The sequence below is a fragment of the Colias eurytheme genome, chromosome 9, assembly GCF_061535395.1.
Source record: "Colias eurytheme isolate Ceu_HAF_F1 chromosome 9, ilColEury1 Martin Lab GWU primary, whole genome shotgun sequence".
NCBI lineage: Eukaryota > Metazoa > Arthropoda > Insecta > Lepidoptera > Pieridae > Colias > Colias eurytheme.
In genome coordinates, this window is record NC_142988.1 from 1,284,384 (window position 1) to 1,304,959 (window position 20,576).

Here is a 20,576-nt window from a genome sequence, read left to right on the forward strand (position 1 = left end):
ATAGAATAATTGAACGTTTTTGGGCTGATGGTGATGATGAATTTATGTACCTAGACGTTAGAAAATATTGCGCAATTGATAAAAAATTATATTATCACAAATTGTGCAATATCCCAGAAGAAGGTGATTATCTCCTAAAGCCTACCTGTTAGTTGTTACCAGCTAGACAATTTTTATATTATCAATCAGTGTAGAATGATGTAAAACTAATTCCTGGTCCTCAAAAAGAATAAAATTTGTGTAAAGTTTGTTTTCTGTAACTAGTTTCTTTTAGTTACTATTTTGTCTAAAGCCACCCTTAGTATAGGCTCAATTAAAATTTATAGATACCATTTAAATGTCCGCACTTATGGAGTAACCACAGACATGTATCTGTCTGTGGGAGTAACTCTAATCTGTAGTCCGCACATCCGCGCATCTAATATGTATAGGAGTAGGTAAATTTTCGTGTAGACATTTTTAAGATAAATAAAAAGATTCCATTACTCATTCTTAGTATTTTGTTATAGCTATCATCTTATCCGTATCACTGCTTTATCAAGCTACGTAATAATTTTACTAAGTATTATATTGTTTTGTAGGTATAATTGCACAGTCATTATGACTACTTAAAATACATAAATAAATAGTGACCGATTGCGTAATGAGGTTAAGATTTTATACCAACAGCAAAATAACGTTTTAATTTGCTTTTTATATAACAACTAGCTTTCCGCCCGCAGCTTCGCCCGCACAGTCAAAGAAAAACTCGCATAGTTCCCGTTCCCGTGGTATTCCGGGATAAAACCTATCCTATTTCCCGGGGTAAAAAATAGCCTATGTCCTTTCTCGGGTATCAAAATATCTCTATACCAAATTTCATGCAAATTGGTTCAGTAGTTAAGGCGTGATTGAGTAACAGACGGATAGACAGAGTTACTTTCGCATTTATAATATTAGTATGGATGTCTTGTTTAATACATATAAGTATTAGAGATAATTTGCACCTACTGGCTTAATAATAATAATTACCTATTTATATAGTAATGGAAACCAATCTTATTGTCCAAAAACTTCGTTTGAAGCCATTTTGAAGCTATTTTTTTTAGATTTACCAAATTATTAGCACGAATATTTTAAGGGGTTTTGAGTGGTAAATAAAAATCAAGAAATAAAAAGATAATCGTTTAATAAACAACAACGTGCACAAACACAATTTACAATTCTATAATTTTGTTCTTGAGGTCCGTCAGTTCCTTGGCGTGCATCCACTTGATGCCAGTCGCTGAAGCGGGACTCGATGGTCGAGAAATACAACTGTAAAAAAATAATGAATTAATGCTAACAGCGAATAATTAAAATGTAGAAGTTAGAGCACAAATTAAAAAAACTCCGAATAAGTTGGTATGATTTTGATATTTTACTGATAAAATACTGATGAAACAGGGGTTGAAAAGACGGTGGAGACTAATGCAGATGTTGATTCTGAGCTGAGTTCATATAAAGAGCTAAATGTTCAACTAGAAACACTTTTTTCCAAACGTCACACATATACAATGACTCACTTTTTAAATTTTGACATCCCTAGTCACAATAAATACGAATTGATACGAATCATTAACCGCTACGGATATAAAATCAAACATCAACTGAAAAGCAGCGCTAACCCAATCTTCTTCCCAAACAAGTTTTCCAAACGCACTTTAGCAAACAGCCATGGTCCCTGGTTCTTATGCTCCTCCTGGCAGAAGAAAACCTTGGCTTTATCGTACTTGCAGAATTCTTTCAGCACCAGATCGTAAGGAAACGGGTACAATTGCTCTATACGACACACAGCTATCTTCTCTTCTAACTTCTTCTCTTTTAGTAAGTCCGTTATTATTATGGCCACTTTTCCCGAACAGAAAATGAGCTTTTGTACATTTTTCGGGTTCTTACTGGCTGGTCTGGTGTCGCTTATTACCCTGGAAATTAACTACACTATTAAAAGTAATATAGAATTGCTCTTATAACACGCTATCTACTGCGCCAAATGGTTTAATAAATTTTGTGTTGAAATTGGCAATCAGGACGATTAATTATATCTACAAACAATATATAATATGGAAGTAAAAAGCGTGTGACGTCACGCTTGATTTTAATGATTTTGATCGTGATAATGATGATGACGCTGGTGATGATAACGACGACGATGATTTTTGACAGAATCAAACCTCTGAAACGTGGTGCCAGGTAAGAAATCTTTAAACGGTGATCTGTAGAAAGGGTGTTTAAGCCCTACTTTTGGTGTCATCAATATAATAGGCTTGCGGAACGGCAACGCGATCTGCCGCCGAATCAGGTGGAAATAGTTCGCTGGTGACGTCACATTCGCCACTATCCAGTTCGCTGCTCTTAGCTGCTTCACTGGCGAAATAAGTATCAAACTTAACATCAACATAAAGGTAACGGGTAATTTAATTGAATGTAAATTGTAATTGATCTATCGTTGGTGTTATTTTCAATTTGATTTAAAAAAAACAAATGATCATAACAACCGGATTGCTTTATTACTGAAAAGTAAGAAATAGAATTTTAAAGTGTAGAAGGTTTACTTTATTTTGTTCTAGAAATAAACTAACACGCCATTTCCTTATCATCAAGATCTGGAATATTGTCCTCATCGTCATCGGCCTGCTGAAGATATCGCTCCACTCGCCCGGATGAATGTTCTGGACCCTAACGATAATAATTAAATTCATGTTTAATTTTTTTGCACAGTAATTCGTTCTATTTTCATATTATTGTGAAAATAGATCCATTCTATTGACAAGAATGTAATCTCTAGTAGTAAATTATTTAATATGTAGTATAGATACTATATGTATGAAACTTTTCGATTTTAGACACAGCAATTACCAATATTCCTTCAATGTTCATTTTTCTATAATTCCAAATTTATTGGCCCTTTACATTTTGCCACCCCACTATATCCCCTACAACAATCAACTGCGCAATATCATCAGCTCTAATCCCACTTTTATCTTTCTTTCTACAATACGATCAAAAAAAACTCACAGCCCCATCAATCCCATGTGGTAATTGCACCACTAGTCCCGACTGACAAACCCACTTGCTCTCCCCATTCACTATAAACGTATCAAACACTGGTTGCGCTGTGTCTGCAAAATCTCCATACTGGGCTTCCCAGATGGTCAGTAGGTGAGGACTCGAGTAGGAATAGCCTACTTCGAAACCTAGGATACCTGAAAATGCATAATACATTATTTAATTATACAAAAAAAAAAATGTTGTGTGGTTTTATGAAACCACGGTAAAAGTGAAACTGTTCGAACGGTTCCGAACACTGCTTTGTGTAGCGCATGTCGCGTGACGATCGGCTGCCGAGTAGATACCTACTCGGCAGCCGCGATACACGCGACATGCGCTACACAGACCAAACAGTTTGAGACGATGTAATAAAAGTTTCACTTTAAAAGAAAAATCTACAGAAAAACCACTAACTACCAAGTTTATTTCCAACTAAAAAGTATGGCCACGACTAACCAAACTCCGATAACGAGCTATTATGTAAACTATAGTGCGACTGGTCCGGATACAGTGTATCGAGAACACGATGTGTAGCACCATCTACACCTTGGTGATGGTATACGTGGTGCCTGGAATGGTGTGTGGTTTTTGATAATAATTAGTAATAATGATTGTAAAAGTTATTGGTGTGTTTTAAAGACCGCTTAATGAAATGGTTCTTGGAATGGGTAATTTTGTGGGTTATTGAACATGTTAAATTTGTCTGATTACCTACATATTCTGAATTACAATGCTTATCAAATAAGCAAAAATTCGCAGCTCATCGTTAGAATAGTCAGATTCGAATAAGGAACTTCTCGTTAAAAAAGGTAGAAGGATAAAAAGAAAGGAGAAAACCTATGAGCCATAGTTCCTCTTTCCACGTCTTCGCCCGTAAATCTGATGTGTATTTTGTCCCTCAATAACGCACCATAAGCCAAAGCTTCTCCCATGGCCCAATCGGCTATACCTTCTTTTACCTTAGATACAAAAAAATATTAAAGTAATTAGATTTTTTTGGAATTTCACAGGCAACAGAATTACTTGGTTCTTGTTTACCATTTTTTCCCTGTTCTGCAATATTCTGTTTATACCCTTGTGGACTTCAAATGCCCACGGCTCAGGCGGTTTGCAGAAGTGTTTTGATATCGTCGATATTGTTGTTTCAGATATGCCAGTGTCTTCAATCTAAAAGTAATGATATAAACGAACCATTAACAAAAAATATGGTCATATAAAACCTACAAAACATTACAATTTAGTAACTGTTATGAAGTTTAATTCCAGGAATATACGTTTGTATACCTTCTTCGGGTCTCTAGCTTCAAAGAACCCAGTCCAGGGTGTATCAATCCAGTCCATGATGCTCAATTTGGTGACTTTTTTGGCTAGTTCGAAGTGCTTGTTCAAAGTGTCCATATATTCCTTCTCCCAGCCCTTAATATCTGCGTCATTGACCACACCTTCTGCTTTCAACTTATCTCCGTATATTTGATCAACTGTGAAATGGACGTGTTCCAAAATGTATTTAACAACCCTATCTGAATTACTTTGAAAGATATCTAAAAAAACTGTAAATAGATTTTACTTTAAAAGATTACTTTTAAAGGGGGATCAAATTTTCTGCTATTTAGACGATTTTAAAGAAATTTAACTTTATTGTAGAAATACAGAAAGAAGAAAATGAAGGAAGCCATACATAAAGATAGGAAATGAAAAAAGAAATAGAACATTGAAAACTGAAAAGCATTCAGTCATGTTATTCCTCACTAAGTCCGAAGTCGCCATGAAGGCATCGCCAGTTAAAGGATATGTTCGAATTGGAGAATATGCCTATACGTGCGTGCATATTATGTTTTTCTTGGCTATAACCCAGCGATGTCACCATAGCGTTTTTATGTGGCAGAGCTCACTCGTGCGCATGGAGCGGATCTTCTTGTACATGAAGGGCTGCGTGAACATGGGTTCGTCCTCCTCGCTGTGTCCGAAGCGGCGGTAGCACACGAGGTCGAGCACCACGTCGCGCTTAAAGCGGCAGCGGTACTCGATCGCGAGCCGCGCCACGTGGGCTACGGCTTCTGGGTCGTCGCCGTTTACGTGGAGTACGGGTGCGTTCACACACTTGGCTACGTCTGTTTGTGGTATATTATTAGGAGCGCGTTAGGTACTATATTGTGCCTAATTGTTTGGAAGGTTAGATTTATGTGACTGTGGAATTTGTAAGAATACAAAGTTATTGCATCTGATGAAGGCATGTTCTCATTTATTGCATTTGTTCAATCATGCAAGAGGGTTAGGGTGATAAAGAGACAAAAAATTATACTAGCTTTTATGAAAAATATGAATAGTAGATTTATTTAAATCACCAAACTGCTACAAAATCAAAAACAGAACACACCAGAGCAATAAGGAGAGCTCCTAGCGAACCTCGGGTCCGTGGTGTACCCGATCTGGTTATTGCACACAATGTGTATAGAACCATGGGTAGTAAAGGCTGGTAGTTCAGATAGATGCATGGTCTCGTAGACAACACCTTGGCCACAGAAGGCGGCGTCACCATGCATCACTATGGCCATGACCTGGAGCAGGAATTATCCTTCTATACTCAACTTGTACTACTAGATGTATAATATACCTAGCTGGATGACTGTTTTTCTTAAAGCCAGTTTTTGTAACTATTGGAGATGGATGGCTATATTTTCTATCGTTTTCCTTAAATATTACGTAGATTGCAAAATTTGATTTTTGCTTGTCATTGAAATGGATTATTTAATGAATCATTGAGTGAGATAACAAACGATGATGATGATGTAGGCCATGCTATTGAGTAAAATAATAGGTGTGGTCGTATTGCTTTGTAATATGGAAGTATCTACTAGTCGATCTGTAGTATATCAGACAATTTCTAGAAATTTTCCAGAAACTAATATAAACATTTTAAGATGGCAAGGAAGAAATAATTACGCACACGAAGGTCTATAAAAATAGCATACAGTCAAAAAAATGTGTGCGTGTACTAGTGTACACACGTAAGAAGTGAAACTTATTACCTTATTTTTCAAAAAATAATTTACTAAGTATATATATGCAACTTTACAGAAATACGTCGAATCACGCGTGGTAGGGATAAGAAAAAGATGGCGCGTATCGGAAAAATATTACACTAAATTTTTTTCCAACCCCGATAAAGAAGTTTCACTTCAATTAACAGAATTCGAATTACATAATATTCATCGGTAACATTTTAAATTCATAAAATTTTGATACTTACTTTATCACCATTATTATCGCCCTTAAAAAACTGTTCAGCCTTTGTCTTCCCAATCACCACTGGGGACACGACCTCCAAGTGAGAAGGGTTGCAACTCATAGACACCTTTATATATTTATTGGTTTTCCGAATAAAGCGATGTATGTATGTCCCCAAATGGTATTTAATGTCTCCAGAACCCTAAACCATTTGTATAATTAATCAATTCCTAATTTGGTTAAAAACAATGATTTGGAAGTAATTGTAGATTTAATACGCACAGGTTCTTTAGGTTCCATTGGTTTGAATTGCGCAAAAATGTCCGTCAATTGTTTGCGACAAACATTTACTAACATATTGAGACGACCTGAAACAAAAATCCGCAGATGTATAATGCCTGTTATTTCTAGCTACTGTTATAATAAAGTGCGTAATAAAGTGCGTAAACACGTCTAGCTTTTTAAATGTCAGCTTATTTCAATGTATTTTAACTTTTAGGTTCTCTATATACAATCTGGATTTTAATTTTGAAGTTTTAATCAACTATTGAGCTACCATCACCTACACGATTGGTAATTATTATAATACCTCTATGCTGCATAGCCATAACAATAGATTCTACACCAAGCTCAGTGCTTGTGTCAACAATTTCCTCAAGCATCACGATCATGCTTTCGCCACCTTCTAGACCGAACCGCTTTTCCGCTGGCCACTTTGTTGCGAAGTATTTCTCTAAGCTGGTAAAAAAATGTTACTTGGAATTGAACAAAATATCTAATATGAATAAAATTCATCACTTTTTCACCTTTTATTTTTTTCTTCACTTACTGTTGGAGATAAACAAACGAAATCACATTCACAGTCGACATCACACATCACACATGACATCACATATCACACGTCACGACATCAAGCATCACACACGACATCACACATCATACACGTCACATGAAATCACACATCACACACGACTCTATACTTTTCAATCCACGCATTATAACTTGTACGACTGTACGTGAATAAAAAAGATACTAACAAAACGGCCTTAGTCAGTCTTCTCATAATCAGCCGTTTCTCTTCGATCGTTTTATCCAAAGCACCGGGTAACTCCATGCGTTCTCTTATAAATTGTAACGCGTCTGGACTGTAGAGGTGCATGTACTCAACGCCTATCGACGAGCAGTATACTCGTTCCAGGCGGTTTATTATCTCCCTGGGGAGGTTATAATCATCAACATAATCATCATCAATAATGGCGATGGTGGTGATGGTTTCAATGAGACCATTTACTACTTTCATAGGTTTTCTTAATTTTACTTTGAAACTAAATCTAAAAGATTTTAAGTCTGTGTGTCCATTTATCCTATCCTATCCTATCCTACTAATATTATAAATGCGAAAGTTTGTGAGGATGGATATTGGATATGTATGTGTATGTTTGTTACTCTTTCACACAAATACTACTGAATCGATTACAATGAAATGTAGCACACATATAGAGGGTAACTTGTATTAACACATAGTAACATATAGTGGTTTTATCACGGAAATTCTACGGGAACGGGAACTATACTTACTATACTATATTATAAATAAATAAATAAATAAATAAATAAATAACTATGCGGGGTTTTCTTTGAAAACGCGGGCGAAACCGCGGGCGGAAAGCCAGTTTAATAATATTGTAAAATAACCTAAGAATCTAAATTCACCTTAAAGTTAAAGCAACGTCCTTGCCTCCGATAAATGTCCGAGGAGGTAATTCAAATTCCATATCCATGTGTTCCTCTCCTGTAAAATGATTAATGTGAATATTTCATTCAGTGAGCATCTATTAAGAACGACAATTTTACAAAAAAATTAAATCATCTGAAAGAAATTTTACCCAAATCTTGTGAACTAACAGCAGAATTTACCAATAGGTACCGTGTAAAATAGAAACAAAATTTACCTAAATCTGGTGAAATAGCAACAGAATGATTAATTATTAACCGCATCAATTAAAAATGAAATTACAGGTAACAAAATAATTTAAAACAGTGCTGAATATGACCTTACTATCACTCGTCGTCTATTCCAGGCTAACCAAACTAAAGGATAAAGAAAAACCTTCGGTTATATCAACAGTATTACCCAATATAGTGCCTAGTTCCCTCGCAATGATCTTGCAGTTAACTCCCTTGAGGTCAAGCGGTGCACTTTGCATGTTGAGCACCCAACGCGCGCCCATTGTGAGCCCGAGCGGGTCTGTTTTTGAGAGGAGGTGACCACGCGCCTGTAGCAATAACAGCTTCTTCGTCTCTTGTGTTTTATTTTACGCGAGCATCATTACCAGTAGGTACCATTTATAAATCAAAGACTTTTTAAACGCGATTAATTCATTATATTGAGAGCCAGTCTCCCCGTGACCCCGCTAGCTGTTAAGTATTATTTAAAACGTCGTTATACGAGTTAATAAGATAATTAATGAATCCGTTAAAAAGTCTTTAATTTCTAGATGATGATTATCTGGGCAATCTTAAATATAATTATTTTAAAGTTAATTGAAGCTTTTTCCTTTACAGTTTCGATATGCTTTTGGTAATATACATCTCTATGGAAAACTGTTCTCTGTACCCATTGCAATTATCACAACGCAGTTCTTACCTGATAACTCCTTATTAAATTCTGGACAGCCAAGTGCAGTTTAATGTTATGTCTTATAGCTTTATCTGTTTCTTTCGATGGTTTCGGTTCTGAAGTGAGAGAAACATTATTTTCAAGTTTTCTATTCCTCATTAATGGGCATGTGTTGTGTGAAATAGGTGATGAATGCAGACTTTGAGCGTAATGTACCATATTATTGTTCCTTGTGCTTCGCTATAGATACATCATCATCAAAAAATACTTCCGAAAGTTTTCTTCTTATAAAGTTTTGTTTCCGAAAACCATTTGTTTTAATAAAGTTCGTTAGTATAGCTGTGTTAGTTTCGATTTGAATGCAATATCTAGATTTTGAAGCATTGTAATTCAAAATCATACTTACTGGTACTTTTGGGACTGAAATCATCCTGAAACTCGTCTATCTGTAATTTAGGACTATTTATGCTTTCGTAGAGGCCGTCCCACGACTGAAAAATTGTGAAAAAAAAATATTTATTTTTGATATATTCAGTAGACAGTAACATGATTGGTATATTTTTTAGCAACATTTTAGCTGTTATCTCGCTATATATTTTTTTAAATTGCCACTTTTTCAAAAGACAAAGTAGCTCTTCTAACTTCTTTATCACAGATTATAAATAAATTGTTTAGTTACCCACTGAATAGAAGGAATATATTATAGGTAGTAGAAAATTCCATATCTCCTTCTTAACTTTTTCTTTATTTCTTAATATCTCTGTATGAATTGCTTCATTTAGCATACGTCTACGATTACGATTTTCTTCAATGAATGCTTTTCCTCTATCAAAGGAAAAGCACTAGCAGCTTTGATGACTTGAGGTGAAAATTTCCTTACCGAATCCACAGATCCCTTGGATTTCGACCATTCCAAGTATTGAGCTTCCAGAAAGTTCGCATTTGTCCCACTTAGAAAAGTCTCCGACTTCGAATACGAAGAGTAACTCTTTGGTTCATTGATTCGTCTACAACTCTGATATAGAATTTATAATAAAATATCATTCAGATATGCTATAGGGTGTTTTGTTACAAACAAAGCACTAAAGTAAGTAGGATTATAAGTAAATCATTGGACTAAAGAATGTAAAATTACAGAAACATTGTTACAGGAATAAATATTATCTTTACTAATCTGTACTAATATTATAAAGCTGAAGAGTTTGTTTGTTTGAACGCGCTAATGTCGGGAACTACTGGCCCGATTTGAAAAATTCTTTCGGTGTTAGATAGACCATTTATAGAGGAAGGCTATATGGCATACGCTATAGTACATCAGGCTAAGACCAACAGGAATGGAATCACGCGGGTAAAACCGCGGGCGCAGCTAGTAAAATATAAAATAATAAATATACCGCAATATGATTTGTCCTTAATATTAACCGAGAAGTATTCACAAATTGATGTACCCGAAACGACATTTTATAATACAAAATAAAAATTAATATTTTAACATTACTAAAAAGAAAAGGAAATATTTCTAAATGAAAAAATAATCAAATATTACGATTGATTAATAATAATAAAGACTCAAAAATGACAACTGATTTTGTGATGCCGATTATTTTTAAGTATTTTATATCAAAGAAGTTACCAGAGAAGGCTTTATTGATATGAATTTGAATTCTTGTTAAAATTAAAAATTTATACTATTAAAGCGCGTCACACACGGTGAAGATACTTTATTAATATTTTATGTTAAGGTGATGAATTAATTTTTCTAAAATTTACGGCCCTTTTTAAACCTTCGTAATTTTTATATTATTAAAGTTGTCGTGATGAAAATTCTTGACAAGAAAGTTCAATAGTAACACAATACGTCTACCGTTTTAGAAACATGATTCCATGATATTTTCTCGATAGAAAAAAAATACAAAGTTCTCATTGTTATTATTTTTTAATCTCTGGCATCTTCAAAATAACAAACGTAAAGTTACGACTTTTTGGATATTAACTATAAAATATACAACCTATACGTCTACCGTGTTAGAATTTTGAAATATGCGATGGTTTTGAAATAAACAAGAAATACTTGAAATTAGCGCCTGACCAGCCAATATAGCGAGAGCCGCCCTGTACCTTCCTACCCCGATCGCTGCACGAGTCATTCCCGCTACGGCCGTCACACGGGGAACTTGTGTCGCTCGCGCAATCGTAATAAAGGGTGACAACACGATAAGACAAAATGAGACAAATGGGGACAATAAAGAAAATAAGAAGAAGAAACATAAAGGTTGGAGGAAAAAGAATGCTTACAATTGGAACAAATTAATGAAGTAAGTTGGTTTTATTTTAAATTTGATGATAATTGTATTATAGACGATGTTTGATATGTACCCCTGTTTTAAGTACATAACGAATGTGTAAGATTTTTTCATTTATAGCATAAATAATCTTTTCAGAAATCCGGAATCCAGAAGGAAAATAAACCCACTGATTGTTCACAATGTGAACCCACTCCTTCGTAAGTACCTTTATTCAGTCAAAAATGTATGTTATCAACGCTCTACTGGTTTTATCGCATGATTCCATTTTTAGCAAAAAGCAACAAAGTGCAAAGAAATAAAAAATCATGGTGAACTTAGTGGAAGTATGGTGGACGTAATATGGAATTATGGAACAGGAGCTCGTTGGAGTAGTATTATATTTTAAAAAAATACGAAAAAATTTCAAGAATTTCTTAGTAGGTGGTAGATAAGTATGTTGTATAAAGAATTTGATGTTGATATTTATTTCATTTATACTTACTACACCTGTGCGGGAAATTGCTTAGTACTAAAACCGGTTTATATTCATATTTACATAGTAATGTGAGTTTTCATTTCGAAAAATTTTGTGTAAGTATATTAAATTGAGTTCCTGGGTGATCTGGAAACACAATTGGGCCCGGAGGATGGCGCTGCAGTCACTCCTCCTAATCACATGAACCGATTTGGATGAATATTTGTGTGCACATTTCATTGTTGTGGGATGATTGGTTGATTCGTTTTCACATTAGCTAATATTATGTATTTTTGTTGTTAGAAAGTAAACTTAATTTAATGTTTATAATACATTATTATTGGTATAAATAAGCCAGTGTTCGTCTCACATTGCTGTACCTGCCTACCTATCCTACCAGGGCCTAACTTTGTTCTGGCTATTTTATTTTGATTATTTGTAATGAATAATTACAATTATAATAGAGTGCAAAAAATAAATACATGCGTCAATATATTTTGTGTTATTTTTAAACAATTTTTTTATTTAAAAAAATATCATTCCGACCGCGGCTTTGCCCGCGTGGAATTAGGTTATATCGTGAATCCTGTTTTATCCCACAGAAGTGTTCAGTTCGGATAAAAAGTATCCTATGTGTAAATCCAGGCAATTAGCTATATTTTATCAAAATTGGTAATTTATTGGTAATGTAGTCTTGACGTGATTAAGTAACAACTAACAAAAAAATATACAAATTAACATCCAAAGTTTCGCATCAGTTTTACTGTATTAGCGATATCTTCCACTCTTGACTTTGACTGAGAAGAATTAGGGTTTATAATTTCTTTCAGAAATAGTACCTTTCATTTCTGGGCATGATGTAATATCTACGTCAGCATCAAATTCTATCTAAATCAATTCAGTAGTCCGCGTAATTAGGTACCATTTCATTTTTTCGATTTTAAAGATTATTTATAACCTGTATTATTTTGTAATAAAGTAAACATTACGAAATAATAATAATTAATAATTATTAATAATGTCTAAGTAGTTGTTAAAAAGAAGATAATTTTGTGTTTATAAGCAAGAAAATAAAACCAATAAATCAACAATTAATTAATATATGTATAACAATATTATAACTGTATGACGACTCCATACATGTTTGTCCCGAGTCGGCCAGCGGCAGCGCGGCGAGTATGCAAGAATGACTTCGCGCACACCCGCTTTCGCGATAGCGAGCTATTATACTCCGCCCGCCAAGCAGTGGATTTTTTTTTGTGTATCGTCTTAAGATTCTCTAATATAAAATATTACAGTATCTTAAGGTATCGGGTATCAGCGTTCTGACCATCATTTTTCTTTTTGTCATTGCGTACTAACTACTAAGACCCCTGTAGAACCGCCATCCTGTTACAAATGACCCGATGTGTCAGTGTTTCGGGTCATTTGTAACAGGATGGCGGTTTAATCTTACTCAAAAAGAACAAATCAACATCAAACAACATCTCATCTCTTGCAACAAAAATTTGCTAAAGAGTTGTTTGTCAGTCCGTGTTACACTTGCATAGTGTTTGCATAGCTAACTGCTAAAGCGATTTTGATGAAATGTTGATATATTGTTATAGTTGAATATTATTTAATTAAATTGTCTTTCGCAAATGCGAAATGCGAAATGTGTGTACCACCTTACACGAAATAAATGATTCAAGAATTTAAAGTTATTATGATCTATTTTAATATAAAACGATTACGTAAAAATAACCGCCACGATAATATAATATAATTTTTGATTGTTATATTGCGGAAGTATTTTATAAAATTGACGGGTGGTTAACTATATCTATTTAATACTTTAATCTATTTAATATATATAACTATAGGAACATAGTTTGAATAAAACAGGACTACCTATTCAAAGTAATGAGAAACTAGTGTTCTCTGTTTACACAAAATACAAAACTGTTAACTTTATTAACTGACGACGTTATGTGTAAATAGTAAATTCCACGAGGAAATTTTCATAATGTAACCTAAACGTAAAAATTTAGAAAGAAATATTTTCTGAATATGTATCTAAGAGACAAGTTAATCCGAAATTAATATTTTTTTTTTTTTTGTGTGGTGTCTCTCAATGTTAGCCAGAAGGGCTTCTACATTTTAACGCGGACGCGGGGGTGAACTGAAGGTTCACCCTGGTAGCGACATGCACAAGGGCGTCCCCCCTTGACGGGGACCACGAACCTCGGCTTGAGCTGTCGCTTGAGTGGAGGAGGCCAGAAGGGCCCTAATCGGACGGGGCGAAATTAATAAAGCAATATTCATTATAAAAATACACAAATTCATTTTTGTAAACTGAACAACGCATTGAAAAATATTCGACATTGTTTTTTTTTTTTTTATTTTAATTTACCTTATACCTAGATACGTTATTGAAATTAAACTTTGATGATAATAGGTAATAGGTGTTGCCATAATTGAAAATCAACTCACTATTTTAATTTTAGAATAGTTTGTTCAAAGAACTGACTGACTTAAAAATAAAAAAATAATATTATGTGGAGATTGGAATATTGATATTCTTAAAAAGACTAAGTTTTCAGATGAACTCATTACTTTACTACAGAACTTTAATATTGAATGCTTAATAAAAACACCTACTAGGAAAAATGCATGCATAGACCAAATAGCAACAAATATAAAAAGAAATGTGAACACAGAAGTACTACACCTCGGTTTGTCAGACCATGAAACGGCACAGATATTAAAAGTTAGTATGATAAAGCGCAAAACAAATGTATCCTGGTTTGAAACAAAAAGAGACTACTGTAATGAGAATATTCGTAAATTTTGTGAATGTATGTCATCGTTAAGCTTCTCTGAAATACATGAATTTAATAACTTAAATGAATGCTTCAATGCTTTTTATGAGTTATTCAAACTGTTTTATGATCTTTGTTTTCCTATTATTAAGATAAAGAGAAGTACAGGAAAATCTAATCTTAACTGGATAACAAAAGGATTGAAGAAATGTTGTATACGAAAGCGACAACTTTATCTTAAAAATATATATATAAAAAAAATGTATACTCATAGTTGGAATCATTATGTGAAATATAAAAATATACTAAAAAGGTGCATTCTTAAATCAAAACAAATTCAAAGTGAAAAATTTATTAAATTGGCAAAAAATAAAAACAAAGCATTATGGCAAATGATATCTAATAATATTAATGACGAAACCAATATTATAGAAATTGAAGAGATTGTAGTTAATAATAAAATATACGACTCAATGAATGAAATTTGCGAACAGTTTAATAATTTTTTTATTGACATCACAAATCAAACAAAATTTAATTTTGATGTAAATGCCATAAAAAAGACTTTGACTACAGAAAGTTGCAATACTATTTTCTTAACACCTACAAACAGTAACGAAATTTGTAAAATAATAAAATCACTTAATAACACTAATTCAGTAGGAACAGATGGAATAAGTACAAAAATATTAAAATCATGCAGTGACCATATTTGCGAACCGTTGTCTTTTCTTGTAAATTTATCGATGGAACAGGGAACTTTTCCACACGCGCTGAAAACATCAGTGATAAAACCATTATTTAAAAAAGACGATCCGAAAGATATTAAGAATTACAGACCGATAGCGTTAATACCAGTGATATCTAAAATATTTGAAAAAGTAATCTTAGAAAGAATTAGAAATTATATTGATAGAAACAAGATCTTATGTAAAGAACAGTTTGGATTTAGGAAAAATAGTTCCACTTCATTAGCATGCTTTGATATGGTGAAAGAAATAATTCAAGCCTTCATCGAAAAAAAACCCGTAAGCGCTATATTTCTAGATATGAGCAAGGCATTTGATTTTGTAGACCATGAATTACTCTTGCTTAAGTTAGATAAATATGGTATAAGAGGAATTGCCAAAGAATGGATTGCTAGTTATTTAAAGGATAGAAATCAGTTTGTGGAAATACAACAAATAGTAAATCAATCAAGAAACGTATATAGATCAGTAAAAAAAACTAATAGATCAGGTGTACCACAAGGAAGTGTGCTCGGCCCGTTTTTATTTCTCTTGTATATTAATGACCTACCGAAATCAGTGAAACACAAATCAGTTTTATTCGCAGACGACACTACCCTAATTGTTAAATGTACTGAAAAGGAAACGTACGAGAGAGATATAAATGAAGCAGTTAAAAATATTGTAAAATGGTTAGAAGACAACAATCTTAAAATTAACTTATTAAAAACAAAAATAATTCAATTTTATACAAAGAATTGCTCCAAAATAAACCTAAATATAAAGTGTGATAACCAAGTAATAGAACAAGTAGATCATCATAAATTCTTGGGTGTTTTGTTGGATGAAGGTCTAAAATGGAACAAACATATTGATTACGTTTGTGACAGAATTAATCGTTTCGTTTACGTATTACGGCGTTTAAGAGATACTGTTTCTATGAATGCAGCAATAAATGCTTATCATGCCTACGTTTCCTCTGTACTTTCGTATGGAATCATTCTTTGGGGACAATCTTGTGATGTGCGGAAGGTATTTGTCTCACAAAAAAAATGTATCAGAGCTCTGTGCGGTTTGAACCAAAGAGACAGTTGTAGACCTCTGTTTAGTAAATTACGGATCCTTACTTTAACTTGCATGTACATAAGAGAAGTATGTTTATTTGTAAAATATCACCCGGAATACTTTAAGAAGAAAGGAGAAGTAAATTCGCATATGTTGACAAGATACCAAAACAAATTACATTTCCCAACGTGTAGAATTAACAAAGCTAAAAACAGTGTAATATTTATGGCTATTAAAATATATAATAAAATACCGGACAATTTCAAGGAACTACCAGTAAATTTTTTCAAAAATAAACTGACGAACTGGTTGATGGTGAAACAATTTTATGACATTGAAGAATTTATGACTTTTAAGTAGTGTAAACTGAATTGTGTGTGATAAGTGTGTGATATAATCGTGTTAATCGTAGTGCGTTCGCGTAATTGTGAAAATTGAATTGTGTGTACATTTAAATAATTAGACTAATCAACTTTCTTTTCAATATTTGCACACCCAATCAATGGGTAGAATGTATTAGCCACATAATATTGTAATTAAAAACATCTATAATTGTAACTACATTCTTGCAAATAAATATAATTTGAATTTTGAATTTTGAATTTTGAAAAACCCGCATAGTTTCCGTTCCCGTGGGATTTACGGGATCCTATTTCCCGGGGTAAAAAGTAGCCTATGTCCTTTCTCGGGTATCAAAATATATCTAAGCAAATTTTATGCAAATTGGTTCAGTAGTTAAGGCGTGATTTAGTAACAGCACAGACTAATAATAATATACTACGTATACAAGTAACAGACATACAGACAGAGTTACTTTCGCATTTATATTATTAGTATGGATTGATTGTTGAATAATATGTATTATTATCCATACTAATATTATAAATGCGAAAGTAACTCTGTCTGTCTGTACTCAATCACGCCTAAACTACTGAACCAATTTGCATGAAATTTGGTATGGAGATATTTTGATACCCGAGAAAGGACATAGGGTACCTTTTATTGCGAAATATGTACCACGGGCGAAGCCGGGGCGGACCTCTAGTAGTGTTATAATTAACTCTGTGCGTGCTTTGTGTATTTATATTTTGGATAAGCATTTCTTGGGTTATCAATAAAACATTTTAAAATACAAAACATTTTTATTTCTCCTTAAAAATAACGTAGAAATGTGAGGTGACCATGGTCACATTAACAGCTTTCACGTTAAAAGAAACAATCACTCGTCCTTTAACATAGGGGAATAGATTGGGAAAATGTTCCGAGTTCACCGTCATATTTGTTAATCGCACTTCTCCCTGTAAAATAAAAGATTACCTAATAGGAATTTTACTCTGAAGGGGCTAAATAATTAATACCAACAGTAAAAAAAAAGACGGGTTGCACTCCGGGAGTTCCGGCAGAAGTGAAAACTTGATTATTAACGTTGAGCATGTTTGATATTTTGGAATGGTATCCTTCTTACGCTTTTTCGATCAGGTCACGTGTCCTGATGCGAGTTTAAGATTTTATACCCATTACAGAAAAAGTGCTCAACGCCGCTAAAGAAGTTTTCACTTCAAAAACAAAAAAAAAACGCTTGAACGTGCTTGAACTTTAAAAAGTTGTGTGGTCAAGTTAAAAGCGAGTCTAAAGGAGTCGGTTTTATACAAACATAGGGTGAAAGCTACACCTATTAAAATACATACATATATTTTACATATTTATACAAGTTATTTTTTGGTCGACCATTATAATGAAAATGTTATAAATCTTACTGGTTGCAGTGGGCACACGTATCCATACGTTTTCTTTATATTAAAATACGGTGACTCTATGAAATCGCATAATTTGAAACGAAGACCAACAAACGACGGCTTGTACTCGTTTTTTATGAATTCTTCGTAAATCATATCAATCTGTAATTCAAATGAAATTATATTTTGTTCTTATATTTTAGTAAAATACCATGTAATATAGGTATCGATCTCTACATTTCTCTGCTCCAGAGTTCTAGGGTTGTAATCTTAATATACAGGGTGTCCCACTGTTGGTATACTAAGCTCAAAGGAAGTTATAGTTTTGCATACGCTGAGTACGTAAAAAATAATTAAAAAATTCCAGACGCATTTTTTTTTTCAAATAGATGAATTCTTAAAACTCTATGTGTACACCCATAACAAGCGAGCCGCCCAACTTTGCCACCAGCACGTGAGCTATCGTTTAAGATTATGTTTTCATAGATAAAATGCTCATATTAGAGAAGCGGTATATGCCGGCTGCGCGAAGCTAGAGAAGAAAACATGGATTTTCAGGAAAAATTTAGCAAAAAATTTTGGACGTAATTTTTTTTTAAAGTATTTTTTACGTGATCAGTGTATGCAAAACTACAAGTTCCTTCGCACTTAGTATACCAATAGTGGGACACCCTGTATATAAATCTCGTGTCACAATGTTTGTCCTCAATGGACTCCTAAACCACTTAACCGATTATAATAAAATTCGCACACCATGTGCAGTTCGATCCAACTTAAGAGATAGGATAGTTTAAACATGTAGGTACCACGGGCGAAGCCGGGGCGGACCACTAGTGCTAATATATATTTTGTTTATGTCAATTTACAATTCATTTTTGTTCATAAGATACATATTCAGTCATCGAGGGAAAGAGTGATTTAACTTGGCTTTAACCAACTTAACATTTGAACCCAAAAATAAAAAACACGCTTTTTATAGAAAACCGAACTAAAAAATTTTAGAAAATTATCAAATTAGTGTATTGTCATCGGTCCTTAATAAATCTACAGAGTTTGAACGAAATCTGGCCGTTTAAAGTGGGTTAAAATCGTGCCCAAAGAAGTCGGTTACAAACATACAGGTGAAGCTAATATAAAGCGTGTAAATAACTTTATAGCTTAAAATTTTTTTAAGAGTTATTTTCCTAATCCAAGCGGAGACATCAAACTTAATGAGCCACTGCTTCACCGACCTTAATTCTGTTTTCACCATTGATATGGTTCTCGAAAACATTTTAAATATATCATTTGTTTTTCAAGTTTTACCCAGGCAAAGCCACGGAATGATAGCTGATTAATATAAATAGATATTTACTTTTTAGGTTATTGGTTACCCACCGTAACATTATTATCCCATAAATGCATAGTAATAGCACCAATATTCAACACAGGTTTGCGTCTCCTAGAGTATTGCATTACTTGCAATGTCGGGTTCTTTACGTATTTTTCATCATATTTAATTATTTCCGCTTTTTGTATAATCATTTCATATCCCTGGAATTAAAATTATGCAATAGAAACCATATTTTTTATTTAAAACTCCTCGTTGTAACTTCACACATTCAGCATTTTTTTTTAAGTGGGGAAATCTTGCATGCCCACGTCCTCCGGGGAAAGACCCGTGGGTTATGTCGGATTCTTACCTACTAAAACCCCACTGTCACACATTCAGCCTGAATATTATCTATAGAGATTGGAAGATCTTTAAAAATAATTATTTATTAGTTCTCATTATAATATTATCTACCTATATAATAAAAATGAATTCCCAAATGTATGGGTAAGCACAAAACTCGAGAACGGCTTAACCGATTCCGTTAATTCTTTTTTATAATATTCCGTGAAGTACGAGGATGGTTCTTATGGAGAGAAAACGTAAACATGTACCACGGGCGAAGCCGCGGCGGACCGCTAGTATCTTACACATCACTACATACTACATAGTATAAAACAAAGTCGCTTTCTCTGTCCCTATGTATGCTTAAATCTTTAAAACTACGCAACAGATTTTGATGCGGTTTGTTTTAATAGATAGAGTGGTTCTCAAAGAAGGTTTTAGTATATAATTTATTAGGATTTAGATAAAGCGGGCGAAGCCGCGGGCGGAAAGCTAGTTAAAATATATATTACAGATTACTTACATTAATAACATCATAAATTGCTATTAGTAAAACACAAGCTAATAAAAAGCAACGAAATGTATTTTTTGCCATCTCGATTCCCTCGGCCGCAATTTACCAACTCAATAATTTCGAAACACCAAAATATAAATAATAATAGTAAATAGATAAGTATTGTCTGCTAGTTACTACTAGTTTAGGGTTCCGTAACATAAACTATACCTACCTACTAAACATAACCAGATTTTCAAATAATTTACTCATGAAAGTTTGTGTACCCACCTAACCTACTTAAAATGTAATTTTTGTTTCGTTTTTAAAGTTAGTAATTTGACAAATTTCAAAAATATTTTAAAATATTTTCTCAGGAACGCGTAAAGGTATTATGCTGTTTATACGGTTCCTTGAAG

The 20,576-nt window shown here is 33.5% G+C and overlaps 3 protein-coding genes and 1 long non-coding RNA gene across 4 annotated transcripts in view; 1 reads left to right on the forward strand and 3 right to left on the reverse strand.

Moving 5' to 3' along the window:
- Positions 1-20,576, reverse strand: part of LOC149905558 (uncharacterized) — a 156,805-nt gene that overhangs the window by 52,967 nt on the left and 83,262 nt on the right. The window lies entirely within an intron of this gene.
- Positions 1,197-10,377, reverse strand: LOC149905566 (2-oxoglutarate dehydrogenase complex component E1-like). The gene is made up of 21 exons (XM_090105284.1): positions 10,366-10,377; positions 9,798-9,932; positions 9,324-9,408; positions 8,945-9,033; positions 8,432-8,573; positions 8,011-8,089; positions 7,335-7,511; positions 6,887-7,035; positions 6,580-6,665; positions 6,320-6,499; positions 5,447-5,627; positions 4,962-5,180; positions 4,354-4,547; positions 4,108-4,236; positions 3,907-4,028; positions 3,526-3,638; positions 3,037-3,224; positions 2,601-2,697; positions 2,193-2,385; positions 1,647-1,943; positions 1,197-1,296 (listed from the first exon to the last, which is right to left on the reverse strand). The coding sequence occupies exons 1-21, from the start codon at positions 10,375-10,377 to the stop codon at positions 1,197-1,199; spliced, it is 2,967 nt and encodes a 988-aa protein (XP_089961410.1).
- LOC149905567 (uncharacterized) lies at positions 10,841-12,170 on the forward strand. Its single transcript, XR_016457075.1, has 3 exons — positions 10,841-11,232; positions 11,359-11,420; positions 11,495-12,170. It is a non-coding gene; the product is annotated as an uncharacterized LOC149905567 (long non-coding RNA).
- LOC149905568 (uncharacterized) lies at positions 17,414-20,261 on the reverse strand. Its single transcript, XM_090105285.1, has 4 exons — positions 20,188-20,261; positions 19,385-19,540; positions 18,029-18,169; positions 17,414-17,569 (listed from the first exon to the last, which is right to left on the reverse strand). The coding sequence occupies exons 1-4, from the start codon at positions 20,257-20,259 to the stop codon at positions 17,414-17,416; spliced, it is 525 nt and encodes a 174-aa protein (XP_089961411.1). The 5' UTR covers positions 20,260-20,261.